This window comes from Branchiostoma floridae, chromosome 16 (assembly GCF_000003815.2).
Source record: "Branchiostoma floridae strain S238N-H82 chromosome 16, Bfl_VNyyK, whole genome shotgun sequence".
NCBI lineage: Eukaryota > Metazoa > Chordata > Leptocardii > Amphioxiformes > Branchiostomatidae > Branchiostoma > Branchiostoma floridae.
The window spans coordinates 15,969,386-15,987,687 of record NC_049994.1 but is presented as its reverse complement, the minus strand read 5'-3'; the positions used below and the strand labels follow the sequence as shown (position 1 = coordinate 15,987,687).

Genomic DNA, 18,302 nt, shown 5'->3' with positions numbered 1-18,302 from the left:
TTGCGTTCATGTCGGACCCCCTGAACCCGACGCCCCCCACCCCTCCCCCTAAGGACCCAGCTGAGGAGTGGGCTGAGCTGGACTGTCATGCTACATGTATACTTGTTTGCTAAAACTGGAACTATTGTTTCCCTTCAGGAGGCAGACTTTGTCGCCTTCATGTCGGACCCCCTGAACCCCACTCCCCCCACCCCTCCCCCTAAGGACCCAGCAGAGGAGTGGGCGGAGCTTGAGGGGGCGGAGGAAGTGGTCCATCTCCATGACAACACGTTCGAGGACTTCATCCAGCAGAACCCGTCAGTGCTGGTCATGTTCTATGCTCCATGTAAGTTTGGGTCAACTCTCAAAATTCTTCATAGTTCCCTGACACTACCACAAGACTATATAAAAGAGTGTTCACTCAATTACTCACGACCCATGGCCAGTTGGTCACAGTTGGGTTGTAGGGGCTTCATGATAGTTAGCAGCAGTGATCCATGCCCATCTTGTTCTATCCTCGGCTTGCCTGATGAGTCACGCAGTGTTCAGGCCAGTCCATAGCTTTGAGTGTCATATTTGCAAAAAAAAAAAGAATTTTTAAAATGTTATCAAGGCCTTCTGATGATCAAGAATGCCTTGAACACTGCTCTATGCACCCTGTAAGTTTGAGTCAACACTCAAAATTCTTCTTAGTACCCTGTTCGCTGACACTACTTACTTTGCTTTTACTTCGGTCGGGCTATCCCTCGAACCAAGCTAGAAAGTTGTTTCCGCTCCACCCTATGTCTTTCATCATAGGCTGGATTTCCTTTACATCATTAACATTTGATATTACATGTACATGTAGCTCACTATGTTATCTTTTGTAGGGTGTGGCCACTGCAAAGCCATGAAACCAGACTATGCCCTAGCTGCAAAAGCACTAAAGGAAGACGAGGTAGGAAGTCTTTTTTTTCAAGCTTGACTGTTTAGAATTCATGTATAACACTAATTATATATTAGTTTGAATATGATGTATATAAGGTACAGGTATTGCTTGTATAATAAATTGTCTAACTCAACTGGTAAACCACCTGAAATAGCTACTGGAAAGTGCATAACTCACAGTATGTACATGTTTTGTACAAGCTGCACAAGACCATACTGTTAGGCTTGTTCAACCCACACTGTACATGTGGCTTGTTGACCCCCACTCTTGTCCATGAAGTGAGGTGGGTTAACATGCTTTGATTTTTTTAAAGGTGTGGCTCTTTTCAAGCATGTCCCATCTGACGGGATATCCATAAATGAAACTACACTCATTTTCACCTGAATCAAGGGAAGAAATACAATCACAATGTACAATGCATGTGTTGAATGCCTTTTCCAGCAGTAGAACCTACTAGGGATTTGAACCAAAAACCTTTAGATTCAGTGAACCAACAACCCTAACCACAAGACCACCTTACTTGTACTTGCTACAGGTGCCAGGGGTCCTGGCTGCAGTAGACGCCACTGTAGACAGGGTTCTGCAGAGCAAATATGACATCACGGGATTCCCCACATGTGAGATCACTCTTAGAATCAAAGTTCAATATTGTTATGTTTAGGGTGGTGTTGAAATCATATGCATTATTCCTGTTGTCATTTTGTTGGATGGTTCCCCAACTTTCTTTGTTTTTGTTTATTTGAAAAACTCAATAAGAAAAAATAAAGCCACTCTTAGATTTGTTGTATGGTTGCTTGTTTTGTTTTAAGCTTTATTCATTTACGACAAGGTTGTTGAGGTAATAAGGGAGGCAGTTGTAGTTGGACAAAATATAACAAAGATCTGATACAGATTGGTACATGAGGAAAGTCCTAAAATGACTCCTTTCACAGTAACCTTTAAACTGTGTTATTTGTTTGTTGAACTCGCCAGAAATGATGGTGCAGTTATTGCACGTTTAATTTAACGTTGTGCTACTTAAATATAAAATGCAAATGTAACAACTGTTTTTTTACATTGTAGTGCTTCTACTAACGTTGTTTTCTTGTTGTTTCTTTCCCTCAATACTTTTACAGTGAAGCATTTTAAGTGAGTAGATTTTCATTATTTGTTTGAAATTCATAGTAATTAGTCTAATTCATTTTTTATTTTTTTCCCCACAATTTACTAAATCTTGTGTCGCATTAGCATCCTTGTGTTGAAAATTTATGGTGTTGTACTTTTACAGGGACGAGTCTCATAATATTATACATGTGATCACTTGTGTAATATATGTGTAGTTTAATGATGACATCTGTGCAATACATGTAGTTAAGAAGCGACGTATACAATTGAAATGTTGAAAGGCCGAAGCATAGCACCACTTTTTTTCAACCTTGCGCCCTGCAGATCGTTGTGTATCTGACTAAGGGGTTGTCCGAGGTGTATTTTCAACCTTCATCTTGTATTCGTGTTTTAAACGTGTCCTTTTTCAAAATGTTTGCATGTCAAATAAAGATGATGTTGTACTTTGACAGGGACGGAGAGTTTAACACAGACTACAACAAGGGCAGAAATCTGGACGCTCTTGTGGAGTTCATGAAAAAGTAAGCCCTTCATTCATTCCTCCATAACATTAATTATACAACTAGTTTTTCCATCATTCAGTTATATCCTATGATAATGTGTTAATGCTGGCTAGATTGACATTTAAAGTGTTCAATTAATGCCAGTTGGTAGCACATTGACTTGTTTTGTATCAAAGCTGCCTCTGTCAAGGCGGTTGTCTTTTGCAGGACTTAGCCCAGGTTCAGTTTGTGAATTTCTTCTTTGACATCGTCTACCTATCTCCTCTTAGGGTGACCACGTGGGTTTTGGCCCTCTACAGACAGGTTCATGACCTTTGTAGGCAGGGCTCTGGCCAGCTTGAATTTTTTTTTCCGTCAGCCAATTTCAATCGTGGTGAAAACCGCAAAAATTCATTTTATCAATGACACTACAAAGTAGTAAATGTTGCCATTGACACCTTGAAAAACGGGTTTTTAATGAGATAATTGTATGCGAAAGAGCGCCAACACACATTGTCAACAAGCATAACAATAGCAAAACAAACAGTGTGTGGCTTTTACAGCCATGGACGGCGTTCCCAAGCCGCCTGTAGCTTCCACCAAGGATTTTTGTCCGTCAAGGTTCAACTTGACGGATTGGTTTTTAAATTTTTCCGTCAGACGCAGCAAATTTCCATCAATTGACGGAAAAACGGATGCTGGCTAGAGCCCTGTTTGTAGGCCAGTTGTCATGGGTGAAGTTGTCAAGAGAGAAGTAGAGTAGAGTCTCTATCAGTCATTTCTACCAACTTTTACAGTCAATCGTACAGATCTATAGGCAGTTAGCCTTGTAGGATATTTTAAAGTGCCAGTGGGAGTCAAATGCTCCACAAAACTGATTTCTTTGTTGCAATTTAAAGGACCATTGTTTTGAGTATTATCCACAAGTTCTCACATACTGAATCAGGTTCAGGTCCAAACCTGGACCTGATCCTCTGGACCTGAACCGGACCTGGACCTGAATTTTCCGTACCAGTACCCACCCCTAATCATGACCTTTCTAGGCCAGTTGTCATGGGTCATTCTTTGCACACGGCCATACGATCGGAGTCTGTTGTACAGCACAAAAAGTAAACGTACTGTACTTTCTCTCCAGCCCCCAGAAGGCACCACCCCCTCCCCCTCCTGAACCAGAGTGGTCGGAAGTGCCGAGTGAAATCAGCCACCTGACGGACGACACGTTCAACGGATTCATTCAGGAACACAGCTCTGTTCTTGTGATGTTCTACGCACCATGTGAGTCACACAAACAAACAAACAAACAAACACAGCTTCGTTTTTGTCATGTTCTATGCACCTTGTAAGTTCTTATCAGCCAACCCTCAAGCAATTTGTTACGTCTCTGATCTGAAAACTCCTTGCAGCAACATATATTCAATTTGCTGCTTCTCCAACTTTAAAACACCATGCTGCAAGCTGTAGCATAGTTCAACATGCCCTGATTATGGCCGCTGCCAAGTTGTCAAAACTTTGTCTTGGTAAAATCTTTTGGATTCTGTTAGAAGAATATTAAAACTACACAACACAAGCTACTAACAGACAAGTAACTGTGAAAGCTTTGTAAATGGTCAGACATTTCAGATAGCATCCTATATCTTTCATCAGTCATTTGATACTTGCCATTTAATGATTTATAATACATGATGCAAAAAAGACCATTTTATTGTATTGACTAATTATCAGTAATTAGAAGTAATTATGAATGATGTTTTTTATGACCCACCATGTCAGGGTGCGGCCACTGTAAGAAGATGAAGCCAGCGTATCAGGACGCAGCAGAAAAACTGTTGAAAGAAAATCCTGAGGCCAAACTGGCAGCTGTGGACGCTACAAAGTATGCAGCCCTGGGCACAAAGTATGAGGTTCGGGGATACCCTACTATCAAGTACTTCAAGTGAGTGCAATGTTTTTATTAATTATTAAGAGTTATAGGATAACAGAAATGGTCAGTTTTACCCATCATAATTGCAGGGATAGCAATGGAAAACCAAGCTTTAAGGCTGTTGGTTCTAATTCCAATGCAGAGAAATGCATGTAGCACTTGTATTCACACATTTTGGGCTGTTATATAAAGTTTTCTCTATACTGTCATCTTTTATAATGATAATGATAAGTTCATCTTCTCAACATATTGATAGGCATGCAATCAGTACACATAGACGCTGTTGATGTTTTTAATCCATGTTCCATGTTTTTCTTTAAAATGTTCTTGCTTTTCTCGCAGGAATGGAGAGATGGCCTTCCAGTACAACAAGGGAAGAACCACAGATGACATTGTCGCATTTATGAAGGAGTGAGTGTGGAACAACATTTCATATCACAAGTCTCACATTGGATTCCACATGTTATGATAACCTCCACAGTATTTTACAAAATTCATCATAGCACCTTTTCTAATTGGTATAAATAGATAAAAGTATCAAAATCAGCTACCAGTTATATGAGGCAATATTTTCTAGATTGCTGGAAAACTGACAACTTACCATTTTGTAGGGTATAGTATTCAAATATTTTACTTTGTTTGTAATTAATAAACTTGACAAATCCTCATAGTTCTGTTTCTCCAATTATTCACTTCTAATGCTACAAGGAATGGTCTTTTACCTTTTAAGTCTTTCAGTGTAATTATTTTAGTATAACTACTGAATCTAGCTCATGTTTGAAAGGACATGCAAATAAAGATTGTCCGTGATATAAAGGAGTTACTGGAGAAAGTCAAGATTTACTGTGTGTTTTTGCAGCCCGAAGGACACCCCACCCCCTCCCCCAGAGAAGGAGTGGTCGTAACATTTTTTGTAAAGAAATGCACAAAAAGTCTTGCACAGTTAACAGAGGTGTGAGATCCGTGTATACCTTTGTGTTGGAAGAAAGTTTAGCACTGTACTGTGATTACTACCAACACAGATGAGCTTCCGTGTTAATTGGAGGCCTGGGATCATTGACTTTTCTTGTTTTTACAGCCCAAAGGACACCCCACCCCCTGCCCCAGAGAAGGAATGGAGTGAGGAGGCCAGTGATGTGGTTCACCTGACAGACGCGACGTTTGCTACATACACACAGGAGAACAGCCCTGTACTGGTCATGTTCTACGCACCATGTAAGTCCTGTTCTGCAGATTAGATTCATAAAAGAACCCCGCACACTTATCTATAAGTGGGGGTGACTTGGTTTGCTTGGCTAAGTACAGTACAGCATGTATGTGAGCCATAGCAAAGATGCAAATGGTTTTTGATAAGCATATGCTTCGTTTCAAGCAATAAGCTTCGAGTTCGAAAAGACTTCAAATGAAGAACATTGTGGCCCTTGGGCTAAGGAAATAGCATTGGTTTGAAAGCTCTATAAATTTAAGTCTTTAAAGTTTAAGCTGTTTTAACAAGCTAGTCAAGAAAGGGAATGTACTGATTAAGACAGAAGAGAGACTTAAAAAGCGTGTGGGAAAAGTTGTAACTACTATGTTAAACATTGTTTTCTAAAACTAAAAGTAAGTCTTAGAAATATAACATATCTACAGTGTAGTACAAATGTAATGCTATGAATTATGATAATTTGGCCATTATCAAGATATAAATGTTTTTTCTTCTGTACTGTTTATAACCCCCAGGGTGTGGCCACTGTAAGCGGGCGAAACCTGAGTACACAAAGGCAGCAGAACAACTGAAGAAGGACGCCATCTCTGCTACACTGGCAGCTGTCGACTGCACCAAGCATTCAGAATCCTGCAAGGCACACGACGTTAAGGGTTATCCCACCTTCAAGCTCATCAAGTAAGTGGCTGGCATCCTCCTAACGCCCGGTCCCCAACGGCATTAGCTTATGGGGCCCTGCTATCTCATGCCCTATCAGTGGATATTATGATTATCGCCACAAACAAGCAGTCAACCAATCAGAGAATAGGCCTTTCTTGGGCTTGTTGTTGTCGCAAGCTGTCTCGCAAAGGCCGCTGGGAAGCTATCAGCCAATCATGTTACGTATTACATGGCTCCATCCTCCTACGCCTGATCCCCAACGGCTGACTGCCCATATAAGGGCAAGCTCATTAATATTTATAAGTAGGGCGGTCCCTAACTGGTCTGAGTGCACAAGGTAGCAGAGGTAAACACAAGGATTTTTGACACGACTGTGGTTCCTCCGCGTAGGAGAATGGTGGCTGGGGAACTTGAAGACTTGTGTAGGAATTAGAGGGGCGAGAAGGAAGAGAAAGAAACAAACATGCCGACACCCGGGATTGAATCCTGGTCGGCAAATCACAAACCCAGTAGCGAAGCCACTACGCTATAAAAGTCTGATAAGCCAATTTGCGTGGCTGTTTGGCGCTACTTAAACCGCCCACTGTTACACTAGCAGGACACAGATCTAATAATTTGACCCGCGGGAGGGCTGGGACACAGCAGGTTAACACAAAATGCAAAATTTACCATGTTGTATGATTCTTTTATGTCATACCTACTCAAGCAAATACACATTTTCACCAGCTTGTGCTAGAAATTGAGACCTCATATGAAGAAATTGTACACTCAGTCAAACACCTGGTATTTGAATTTTCAGTGGTGCACACAGCGCATGCCAAAAGCATTCAAATCATATGGACGTCTATGGGATGCAAGTACAATTATAAAAGCTTGTAAAAAAAAAAAAATAGAGACCACTGGAGTAAAAATTTCATTGTCATCAGTGGCATGGCGAAAAAAGTAGGAAGCAGTGTTTGATGCAAAGTTGTTTGACTATGTGCATGTTTTCCTTTCAGGGACGGGGTTGCTTCAGACTACAACCTGGGAAGGACATCGGAAGACTTCATGGCCTTCATGCTGAACAGCCTGCCTAAACCGTAAGGATGTCACTATGTTACCTTCACAGAAGGGAACATATTGTTTTTGCTTTGTTTCTTCTTCTTTTCCGCACAAATAAGGTCAACGACCTGGACCAGACGGCTGTCACCATGGTAACCGGTAAAGTAGCAGGCACCATGTGGTGTTCGGTTACATAATGTAGCAAATGTCAGATCTAGAGGGGGTCGGGTCACTACATTTAGAAATGTATTAGACTACAACATGTGAAGGTAACATTCTGTATTTGCTTGCAAATATTACTTTCTAGTTGTCTAATAGTCTTCATCTTGTACATGCATGTACAATCATGTCTATGGTGATCACGCAGACGACTTCTATACGTACATGTATATGGTCGCAAAAGACAGATAGCAGATGACAGGATTCTTAGTCTTAATATTAAGTTAATGTGTTGGTTAATGAGAAAATAATTTAAGGGACCATCAAAAGTGGCTATAATCTCCAGCTGGTGAATCTCTGTACAGTGGTACAGTACATTGATGGCCTTCCTGTAGCTATGTGATTTGACAGGTCTCTCCATGAATTTCAATGAATTTATTTACATTTTGTATGTTTGTGTGTTGTCTTTTCAGCCATACTTGTAAGTATTTCATGATATTCTCATAGTCATGACCAAGGGTAAGACAGCAAAGCCAGCAACATCACCCATTGCATTTGTAGGTACAGGTACATTTGTAGTTGCTTAGTGGACTGTGATCTAGTGATCTGGGCATCCAAAGGCAACGTCAGGAATATCTGATCACAGTTTTTCTTTGTTTTCAGGCCCAAAGATGAGCCAAAAGTTGAAGAACAGAAGAAAGAGGAGCCGGCTCAAGAAAAGAAGGAAGAAGCAAAACCCAAGGAGGAGAAGAAAGAAGAACCCAAGAAGGTACACAGAAAAATATTTTACAAAATCCTGTTTCTTTTTATTGTAAACATAGGAATTAGTGTTCCATTGCATAGTATATAATGTAGTATAGTGCTGTAGTATAGTATAGACAATCAAGGATAGGGAGACGCTATACATGTACCTCTGTAAGGATGTGTGTTGTGAGATAGAAGACTAAATTCCTACAGCTATGGAGGATCAGCACAGATGGAGGGAAAGGGTAAAAAGCATCTGAGCATCTATCTTTTCAAGGTGATGATGTAGAATTTATCATGATTATCTTTATCAGTTTTACATCATCTCTGAAAGGATGTGTGCTATCGACAACACTGTTTACTAAATACTTTGAAATTCCTAGAACTATGGACGATCGGAAGAGATGGAGGCCTGCAGAAAGAGTCAACTAGCTTGTCAAGATGATATAGAATGGACTTTATGGAATGATAGTTTAACATTAAAGTAACACAAATACTAACACACAATGTCATGTATTATGTAATATCCAGGAAGCAGAGAAGCCTGCAGCAGAAGAAAAGGAGCGACCTAAGAGAGAAACTCCGACTGACGAGTGGGCCTCTACCGACACGGCTGCTGATGTGAACTTCCTCACCACAGAAACCTTCGACCAGTTCGTGGCCGATCACAAGTCTGTCTTGGTCATGTTCTATGCACCATGTAAGTCATAGACCACGCTCACACCTCTATGCTTACAGGCCCTACACTACACAGGGAGGGGTCGCTAGCCCTTCGCCTTAAATGTACTAAAGGCACCCCCGGAAACATGGGACTCTTATTTTACATTTATGCAGTGCTGTCCCCAGGACCCGTCCCTCTGTCTTAGGGCAGAAATTTGCTTGTTGGGACCAAGAAAATCCACCCCATCTGACTCATAAATCTGACCTTCAGTACATAAAATTAATGAAAATGTGTTTTCATAAGCTTAGGCCACACCAATTTAATTTCTTGGTTCACGGATTTTTTCATAAAAAGATATGGAGCGAGAGGGCGAAATAAAAATAAAAATAAAAATTGTAAAATGGTTGGGGTAAAGGCAACAGCTAATCCAAAACATAAAGAAAAAAAGTTTTCAGCTTAAAAAAAGTACAAAAACACTATTATTGTACAGTAACAGCACCTGTACCCACAATTTAAGGAGCTTATAATATAAAGGCCAATTTGCTACACCAGAAAGTTGGTGAATGGTTTCATTAATGGGGAAAATTTGCTGAGTGTTGAATTTTATTTTTTTATTTTTTTCTAAAAAATAGGAGCGAGCGAACCCGTGAACCAAGAAATTAAATTGGTGTGGCCTTAAAATGACATATTTTTCAAGGAAAACCAACAACATTGGCTCCCAAACAATGAGAGGGACAGAAAAGAATTTAAAGCTTGATACAGCCTTGCATGTACAACTGTATGTTCCTTCCAAAAGATGGGTACAGCCCCCACCAAGATGTTCTGACCCTATAGCTAGGACTTGAACCAGTGAGAGCCACTAACAGTAGAGCCACAGAGATATCCCTTCAACTCCCTATAACATTAGTTAACCTTTATCCAAAAGGTAACTTAGATCGGATTCTGTTGTACATAAAAATAGGGTAGTTGGGGTTAGTCGATGGAAGGTACAAAAAATGTAGTTTCACATGACAATATCTTGAAAATGTTGACATTTGAAACCCACGTCGTTGACCTAAAATCTCTAAATACCCAGATTTTTAAAACAATGAATCTAGGTTACCCAATGGAAAAAGGTGAAGTAGCGTTTTTTTAATGATTTTACGTGTTGCTCTGAGTCTTACATTGTGTCTCCACCCAGGGTGCGGGCACTGTAAGAGGATGAAGCCAGCATTCGAGGAGGCAGCGACTCGTCTGAAGACAGAATTCCCCGCAGCTAAACTGGCGGCCCTGGATGCCACACAGTTCAGGGACGTCAGCACCAAGTATGAAGTCAGGGGATACCCCACACTGCTGTACTTCAAGTAAGTGTATAGAAATTAAATTGCATTATGTTAGTTCAAAGTCATAATTTGCTGCATATTTCTGTCACTATATTTTGCATTATCTGGAATTGGGGAAGAGTTTGTTTTGTTTGTTTTGGTTTCTCCTGTCGATTGGACAGATGAGGAGGCAGACAGGCTATTTGCCTGTTTGCCTGACCTACACATGAATTTTTTTTTTTGTGAAGGAGGGGTGTGCAATTCTTTCTCCACCCTCTCGTCTACTGGAGCACTAAGTCAGGAAGAGTAGTGATGTATCTGATGATCGAAATACACCAATTTCCAAATCAAAGCTAGATCTCAAGTTAGACACATGTAAGAAACGTGCACAGGAAAGGAGTTTATTTATTTATTTATTTGTTTGTTTGTTTTTTCCTCCCCCTAAAATTATCCAGGTCCTCTGACCAGTCAATTCTTCTGCATTTGTTGAAAATTATCATCTGATTTCCAAGCATATTCTTGGGGGTAATTATCCATTGATTCCAGACCAGTCCAATGAGAATGAAACGGTTTTATACGCCTTGTGAGCACCCATCACTTTGTCAGGCTTTATTCTAATGTTAGACTCTGCTATTTTCAGGGATGGGCAGAAGGAGATGAAATACCAGCTGGGACGATCCACCGATGATCTGGTCAAGTTTATGAAGAAGTGAGCCCCTTTTTAACTCCTTCTTGTAATGAACATTTTTGTTTCTTTTGTCTTTTGACTTTGATCATAGGACAGGTATAATACTTGTAGCTTGGTCATGTACATGTACCAAATTGAATGCAGATGAACTTTGTCAGCTTGTTCTTGTTGACAAGTTAATGATGACTGTATGTTTAATTTTCTATGTGCTATGTCATAAGACACAGATTGACACAGACTGACACATTGCATGCTGCATGTATCCTGACACTCCTGACGGTTCTGACAAGAACAGAGCATGTTATAGTATCATGACAGGTGACGTTTGACTCACAGCTACAGGTACTGGACTGTACAGGTAATAGGTGACATGACTTGACAGGTATTTATCTTTGTGACAGTATCTCTGTAGAAGACTGATGACTCAAACTCCTACTAGGTACACTGTGTACACATAAAAAGATTGTAGTTTCATAAAAAGACTCTTTTTGGTAGTGTTTAATCACAGGCTGCTCATAATGCATGTTTGAAGTGAGTCCTCTGTATCTGTAACTGTTTTTCTGTAACTGAAAATCTATATATTCCTGTAATTTAGTGCTGTTTTACTTGGTCTCCAAGTTTATACAGTCCATATTCTGGATTTTTCTGGTAAAATTTACCAGCAAAGCACTTATCTCTAGGTAACCTTTATCCGCTAGTTCACCGTATTTGTTGTTTTTAAAGCAGAGTATGAACATAAAGAAAGAAAGTCGGTGGTATTGAATTGCAAAAAAGTTTGTTTTCAATTTAAAACCTCCGTCGTCGACTTGATATCTTTATTTTTTATAAAGTACCATTCTTTCAAACACAACGAATATAGATTACCCCATGGATAAAGGTGAACAAGCATTATAGATTTTGCACTGTCTCGCGAAATAGAATTAACAAGAAAAACTTTTCCAGTCCCCAGGCACCCCCTCCCCCACCCCCTCCTGAGTCAGAATGGTCGGAAGTGCCAAGTGAGATCAACCACCTGACGGACCAGACATTCGACAGTTTCGTGTACCGACACAGCTCTGTGCTCGTCATGTTCTATGCCCCTTGTGAGTAGTACTACACATTTCTCAAACAAGTGTGACATTCTCCTTGATTATTTCTGTTGGTTAATGGATTCTGACTGGTCAGCTTTTGATCCTGGCTCTTCTGATACTGTATATGCCATGAGTAAATTTGCTTGGAGATTACCATAGAAACATGTAACTGCTAGAGGATCATAGATAAACTTGTCCTTCATTTTGCTGAAACCTACCCCAGCATCAAATATGGCAAAGATGAATCCAAACTTCTTTAGTTATACTGTTCACAAATACCCACACATTACCAAAAGCATAACCTTGTTGGCGATGGTAAACAAATTTCTCAAAGTTTCATTTTGGCCCAGTTTAGATTGGGATAGTTACTCTGCCTTAGATGAAGAGTTAAACTATGATCCTCTGTTTGTTGTTTTTGACAATGTTCCAGTAAAATGGACATGTAAATGGAAATCTAAACTGGGCCAAAATGAAACTGAGAAATTTGTATATCGCCAACAAGGTTATGCTTTGTTTACTTTACATATAGGCAATGCAGTGCCTGTCTTTCCTGTCATTATCAGTAGTAGATTAAAAAGCTTATTTTTCTGCAGTTCCAAGATCCCTCTTAACATTTCTTCTTTCCCAGGGTGTGGCCACTGTAAGAGAATGAAGCCAGCTTATCAAGAGGCAGCAGAACAACTGAAGAAGGAAAAACCAGAGGCCAAACTTGCAGCTGTGGACGCCACAAAATACAAGGAGTTGGGACAGCAATACGGTGTCCGAGGGTATCCAACCCTCAAGTACTTCAAGTAAGTGATTTACATACATTTGTATAAGTGACATTTGCATACAATCCTTACATGTTGAACCAATTTTTCCAGGTAGACGTACTTGTATTGAATTGTTCTGCCAGTTCATTCTAGTGATGCTGAAGAAGAGTGATGGATGTCACTTTAAACGTCCTCCATTTTTATCCAGTGGTAGAGATTGAATTTTGAATATTGCTAACCTGGATGTCGTCACACTTCACACTTCAACTAAGACGTTTAAATACTAATCAGAGTGAAGTTTAAAAGTGTGTTAGTTTACTGTTACATTGCCAACTATTGGAGGAGTTTCATTTGTGATAAACCCGGTATTTCATCCTTAGAATTTCACCAACCCCACTTTATTTCCTACAGGAATGGAAAGGTGGCATCTGACTACAACAAGGGGAGAGGAAAGGATGACATTGTTGCTTTCATGAAAGCGTAAGCATGACTTATGATATTCTGCTGTCATTGATATTGTTGTTACAAAAGCTGTGTAATGCATGTAGGGGAAGGACTAGCACCCCTCCATGTATCCTGCTATTGGAAAAGCAAGTTAACTTCCTGCCACGTGTGGCACGAGACACCACAAGGGTCATTAGAGATGTACAATGTAATGCATGTAGTAAAAAATACCTGGATGAATGCTTTTTTTACTGTTTTTACCCAAACAATTGCATTTTTGTTCCTTGTATTATTACGTTGTTAGCCAAATGATTTTGAATATTGGTTTGGGGTTACAAAACTTCTGCAGATAGAGGCTACACGTTGAGCATGAGTTGCTGATACCTAACAATTCTACTCAAGAAACAAACAAAGGAATGAATTTAATGGCAAAGGTTTGTTTAGTCACTTCTGTGTACAAATCAAAATGTCTCATCCAGGCCTCAGGTGGCTCCCCTAAGACAGAAGAGCCCCCTACCAAGAAGGTGAAACCTGCAGCAGGCGACAGTCATTTTTGGTCACAGTTTCACATTACTTTTGCCCTACAGGATACCTTAGAATGCACCATTTAACTTAAAGTTCTAAAAAAACTATCACCTTAATTCAGGATGACTTAGAAGAAGAAGATGTTATACTTTTCTTATGTACGACTACATACAATGTATTACTGTATTTCCTTCAGGAGCACTCCCTGATACTGTTCTACAAGAAAGAGCTGCCGAAGTACACGCAAGCTAAGGCGCCCTTCCTCAAGACAGCCACCGCCTTCAGAGACGACAGTAGCAAGAAGTTTGCAGCAGTCGACTGTGAGGAGGTTACAGGTAAGTCTTTTAAGACTTAGTTAAACTTAAGATTCAACTTGTTATGTTTTCTTTGTCTTTTTACTAATGCAATGTCAGAGCTCAAAATACCACCTGCATATGCAGGTTAGTGCATGTAAAATTTGATCTGTGCAGGTACATGTGTATTTCCGATGTCTACCTGCACCTAACCTTGCACTGGTCCATGTACTGGGTATATATGGGTTAGTGCAGGTAAAATTGAAGTTGTGCAGGTTTGTCTTGTGTCTACCTCCACCTAACCTGCACTGGTCCATGTACTGGGTTTTATACTCTTCTTTCTTCAGATTCCAGAGATTCTCAATTGGGTTTAAGTCTGGAGACTGTTATGGCCGGTCGAGAACCTTCCAGACTTAGTGTATAGAATTACAAATTCAGAGAATTTGTCAGGCTGCAATACAGACATTTTTGTTTTTGTTTTTCAGACCTGTGTTTGCGCGTGGGAATCATCCCAGAATCCCTCCCCACCATCAAGTTCTACGTTAATGGCAAATTCTCCACCAACTACAAAGATCCCGTCACAAACGTCGACCTTTACAACTTCATGAACGAGGCCGGAGCTGTGCCTGTAAAAACAGACGTAAAAACAGAGTTATAACAGCGGCTTTCTTCATAGAGGGGAGAATTGAATGTAGGCAGCAAATTCCCTATCTAGCAAACTCCATGACCTGCTTTGTCGGGTTGGTATGTCACCTGAGGTAGAAACAGACTCTAATTCTAACAATATTTGTAGTTCACCTTTTTCCAGGGGGTAACCTATATCTGTTGTTTTTAAAGACTGGATACTTAGGGATATCAACTGAAGTCAATGGGTGTTGGTTTCAAACTGCAATATTTTAAAAGTACAATTATGTATTGCAGCTTGAAACCACTGTCCCCATGCATGCACTTGATATCCCTAAAATCCTTGCTTTTTTGAAACAAAGGATAAAGGTGAACTTGTGTTCACAAGTGGGAGAAAAAAAGTAGGTCCAAGGTTTGAACTTCGCATGTGCGAGATCTAAGATGGAGACCCCTAACTTGTAAGTAGTTCTAGTCTAGACATTATTTGCTTACGTCTCAACTTGCTTATGCCTTCAATTTTGACATGTTACCCACAATACATCTTGCTGTCCATGCGCAGTCCAACCCTTGAACTAGCTTATTGTAAGCAGCAAATTTGCTATTCAGTAAACTCTGTGGACAGCTTTGCCTTCAAATGTCTACTAGCTATTGAACGGTTTACCACAACCTTATACTGGATGGTTGTTGTTGCACACAGGACACAAAGTTGGAATGTAGTTTTGGGAAGTGTACGTGCAACCTAGGTATTGCTGGTAGTTAGTGGGATAGCCACTATTGGTTTGTAAACATTATAATTATGATTCTGTTTTACAAGCAAAGTTTCCCATATTGTTTGTTAGTTGAAGGTCGAAAAAGGAATTCTTTGAAAATCGTTGCAATATGACAAGTTTGCAGGAAGACATGCTAGCTATAGGTTGGCTGAAAAAAACAAAAATGAATTCAAAAGGGGGGCTTTAGTTAGCACATAGTAATTAACTAACAGGGAAATGTCAAAGCTATTTAATATGTGCATTTGTAATGAGGCTTAATTCGGGTGAGTCTTTTTGTACAAAATTGTCTACTAGGTAACCCAGCCATTGGGAATGGTTAAGTGTGAATGGATGGATAGAAAAGTTTGTGCTGTCAAACTAAGCCTTCTCCAGATCACGCCTCCCTAGATTTCTAACCATTTGTAGCCAAATCTATATATTTGTAGATACTCGAATGTAAGTTCATCTATGACGGTAATCAACATTATGGTACAATTTTAAACTTTATAACCGTACACAGAATTAAAGTGCATACCAACAAGCTTTTGATCAGTCCTCTGAGCATTTTCAAGTTGTCTAAAAGCCTATGTCACACATCCTAACTCAGCAATGGTTCAAAGGTGCTTGGAAGTTGGTATCGGCCCCCGTCTCGGTTGAGGAAAGGTTGATGGGCTCAGAGGACTGATTGAAAGCTTCTTGGCAAGTGCTTTAATTTTGTTGTGGTTGTTAAGTTTAAAATTGTATCATAATATTTGTAGATAGTGTGAATGGGTGCAGCAGTGTTTAAGTGAAGGACACAGTATTTTTTTTTCCGTGCAAATCCCGGCAAAAATTCTCTTCTTTACTTCTCAACTTCTGTGCACACAATGAGCTCTTGATCAAGATATCTTTAATTTTACATTTGATCTTCCAACTAAGTGTGCTGGAGATGATTCTTCAAGAAAGTTTATAGAAAGCTAGTGTCTGATTTGTAGATAACCATAGCTTAAAGTCTAAGTCATAGTCTTATTTCATCTGTACCTCTGCATCAATGTTGATTCAATTCAGAGAGAAATACTTAGTTTGTCTTGATGTCAATTCCAGCTCTATCTAGTGGCATTTGATTCTTGTGAATCATAATTATTGTCTATTGATCATTGATTATGAAGATGGTTGATTATCTATATATCATCAATTATTTTGATGATAATTATTGAATATCTATGCATGGGAAATTTGTTCAACCATGGATTATGATAATATTAGTACATACCAGTACTACTAAATATTTTCGGTTATGTTACAAAAAATATATGATTGTGAGAAGTTAGTATACAAAAGTAGCTGTCGACATTCATAATTATCATATCGATTCCATACTTTCAATAATTTGGTGCAATGTAAGATGGTTATGTTGTTATAACGCTAGTTCACCTTAATCCATGAGGAAACCTAAATCTGTTGCTTTTAATACGGGGTATTATGGGATATCAAGTGGGCGGACAGTGATTTCAATTTTGAATTATTATATAAGAACTGTAATTTGAAACCACCGTCCGTCGACTTGACAACCCTAAACACCCAGTTTTAAAACAACGGATATAGGTTACCCCACGGATAATGGTGAATTAGCGTTAATAGTTAAGAATGAAAAAACTATGTAGTTTTCTATATGTATGATGAGGATATTAAGGTGCTTACTGGAAATAAGGTATGATTAACATATACAATGTATGGTGTAAATATATGACCAGTGATGTTAGGTTACGTAAACAAAATTTTTCCTTCAAGGTGGTATTTTTGTCAAATTTGCTACCATAGAAATCAGTTTTTTGTTTTTCTTTTTACATTTAGAACTGTTACATTCCATTCTTTCATTTTATTGGTCACAAAGTTATCTTCAAGAAGTTGTAAGGATCTGGTTCATTCAGTTTTTGTAAATTTAGTTATCTCTTCTACATGTAGTACTGCACTTCTTATAATGGGAGGTGAACCATTAAAAAGTGCAATAATTGTGTAAGAAAAGAGTACTAAATGTTTAAAACTGAATGGAAGACACAGAATCATCTAATCTCTAAGTAGATCCTACGGTAGCATAAGATAGTATCAAAAGCTGACAGTGAAGCTGGCTTAGGAGTGTTTTTTACTCTCCAAGCAGAGGTCGAGTCGCGGAGATATACTAGTGGTCGAAAAAAATACAGAGCCGCTCCTCCTATTTTTTTCGACTACTAGTATATCTCCGCGACTCAACCTCTGCTTGGAGAGAAGTGTTTTTTGCTACATCGCAAATTGACACCTCTTGGCTCACTACACCCCTTGGCCAGTTTGGTACTATCTTATGCCATAGTAGGATCTACTTGGAGATTAAGAATCATACTCTTTCTTCCATCTGCTTGGAGGTAATCCTAGATAGTCGACAGTGAGAAATGAAAAATTTGTTTGCTTTCAAAAAATTCTATTTTCAAAAGGAATACGAAATGTAAACCTTTGAAATGACACAAGTGGAAATACGTGGGGGAAATGACCATAAAGTTTTTCTTTAAGTTTTACAAAATCGTCACAAAAAACTGACTTGTCAGGTCTGAGCCTTGCTGTATGTTTGGTGTACAGGTTTTGCAGATACTTTTGATATCAGTAACTGTCCATCTTCTTAATTAATAAGCAAACTGGCAATAAACAGGACATGTTTGTCTCGATTTCTGTATCTTTTATCCTTTCTTGTAATGTATGTATGTGAGTGTTGTTGTTTTGTTTGTGTAAAAAGGTAAAGATAAAGTTACATGGACAAACTGTAGTCTCGTCACTCTCCAAGCAGAGTTTGGTGGGGAAAATCGTCACCTTCACATCGAGTCAGCAACACCCAAGTCTCATCGTCTTCACTGTGTGTCCGTTTCCATAGCAATTGATTTAATCAGCTTAATTACACTCACCTGTGTAACAGGTGCATATGAACATAATTTATCCAAAAGGTACAAAACCACAAGTGAAAGATGA

General features: G+C 39.3%; 1 protein-coding gene and 1 long non-coding RNA gene across 2 annotated transcripts in view; both read left to right on the top strand.

The window, feature by feature from the left end:
• The window catches only part of LOC118403860 (dnaJ homolog subfamily C member 10-like), a 38,856-nt gene extending 25,166 nt beyond the window's left edge, over nucleotides 1-13,690 (top strand). The window contains exons 17-35 of the mRNA XM_035802721.1: nucleotides 139-325; nucleotides 849-916; nucleotides 1,443-1,524; nucleotides 2,023-2,035; nucleotides 2,464-2,532; nucleotides 3,629-3,768; nucleotides 4,264-4,426; nucleotides 4,757-4,825; nucleotides 5,493-5,629; nucleotides 6,134-6,296; nucleotides 7,277-7,357; nucleotides 8,142-8,247; nucleotides 8,754-8,922; nucleotides 10,064-10,226; nucleotides 10,825-10,893; nucleotides 11,815-11,954; nucleotides 12,571-12,733; nucleotides 13,106-13,174; nucleotides 13,618-13,690. Of these exons, the coding sequence (XP_035658614.1) occupies nucleotides 139-325; nucleotides 849-916; nucleotides 1,443-1,524; nucleotides 2,023-2,035; nucleotides 2,464-2,532; nucleotides 3,629-3,768; nucleotides 4,264-4,426; nucleotides 4,757-4,825; nucleotides 5,493-5,629; nucleotides 6,134-6,296; nucleotides 7,277-7,357; nucleotides 8,142-8,247; nucleotides 8,754-8,922; nucleotides 10,064-10,226; nucleotides 10,825-10,893; nucleotides 11,815-11,954; nucleotides 12,571-12,733; nucleotides 13,106-13,174; nucleotides 13,618-13,666 (2,100 nt within the window). The 3' untranslated portion in view covers nucleotides 13,667-13,690. The remainder of the gene's footprint in view (nucleotides 1-138; nucleotides 326-848; nucleotides 917-1,442; nucleotides 1,525-2,022; nucleotides 2,036-2,463; nucleotides 2,533-3,628; nucleotides 3,769-4,263; nucleotides 4,427-4,756; nucleotides 4,826-5,492; nucleotides 5,630-6,133; nucleotides 6,297-7,276; nucleotides 7,358-8,141; nucleotides 8,248-8,753; nucleotides 8,923-10,063; nucleotides 10,227-10,824; nucleotides 10,894-11,814; nucleotides 11,955-12,570; nucleotides 12,734-13,105; nucleotides 13,175-13,617) is intronic.
• A 146-nt stretch (nucleotides 13,691-13,836) lies between these two features.
• LOC118403867 lies at nucleotides 13,837-18,004 on the top strand. Its single transcript, XR_004829701.1, has 2 exons — nucleotides 13,837-13,998; nucleotides 14,442-18,004. It is a non-coding gene; the product is annotated as an uncharacterized LOC118403867 (long non-coding RNA).
• The last annotated feature ends 298 nt before the right edge of the window (nucleotides 18,005-18,302 follow it).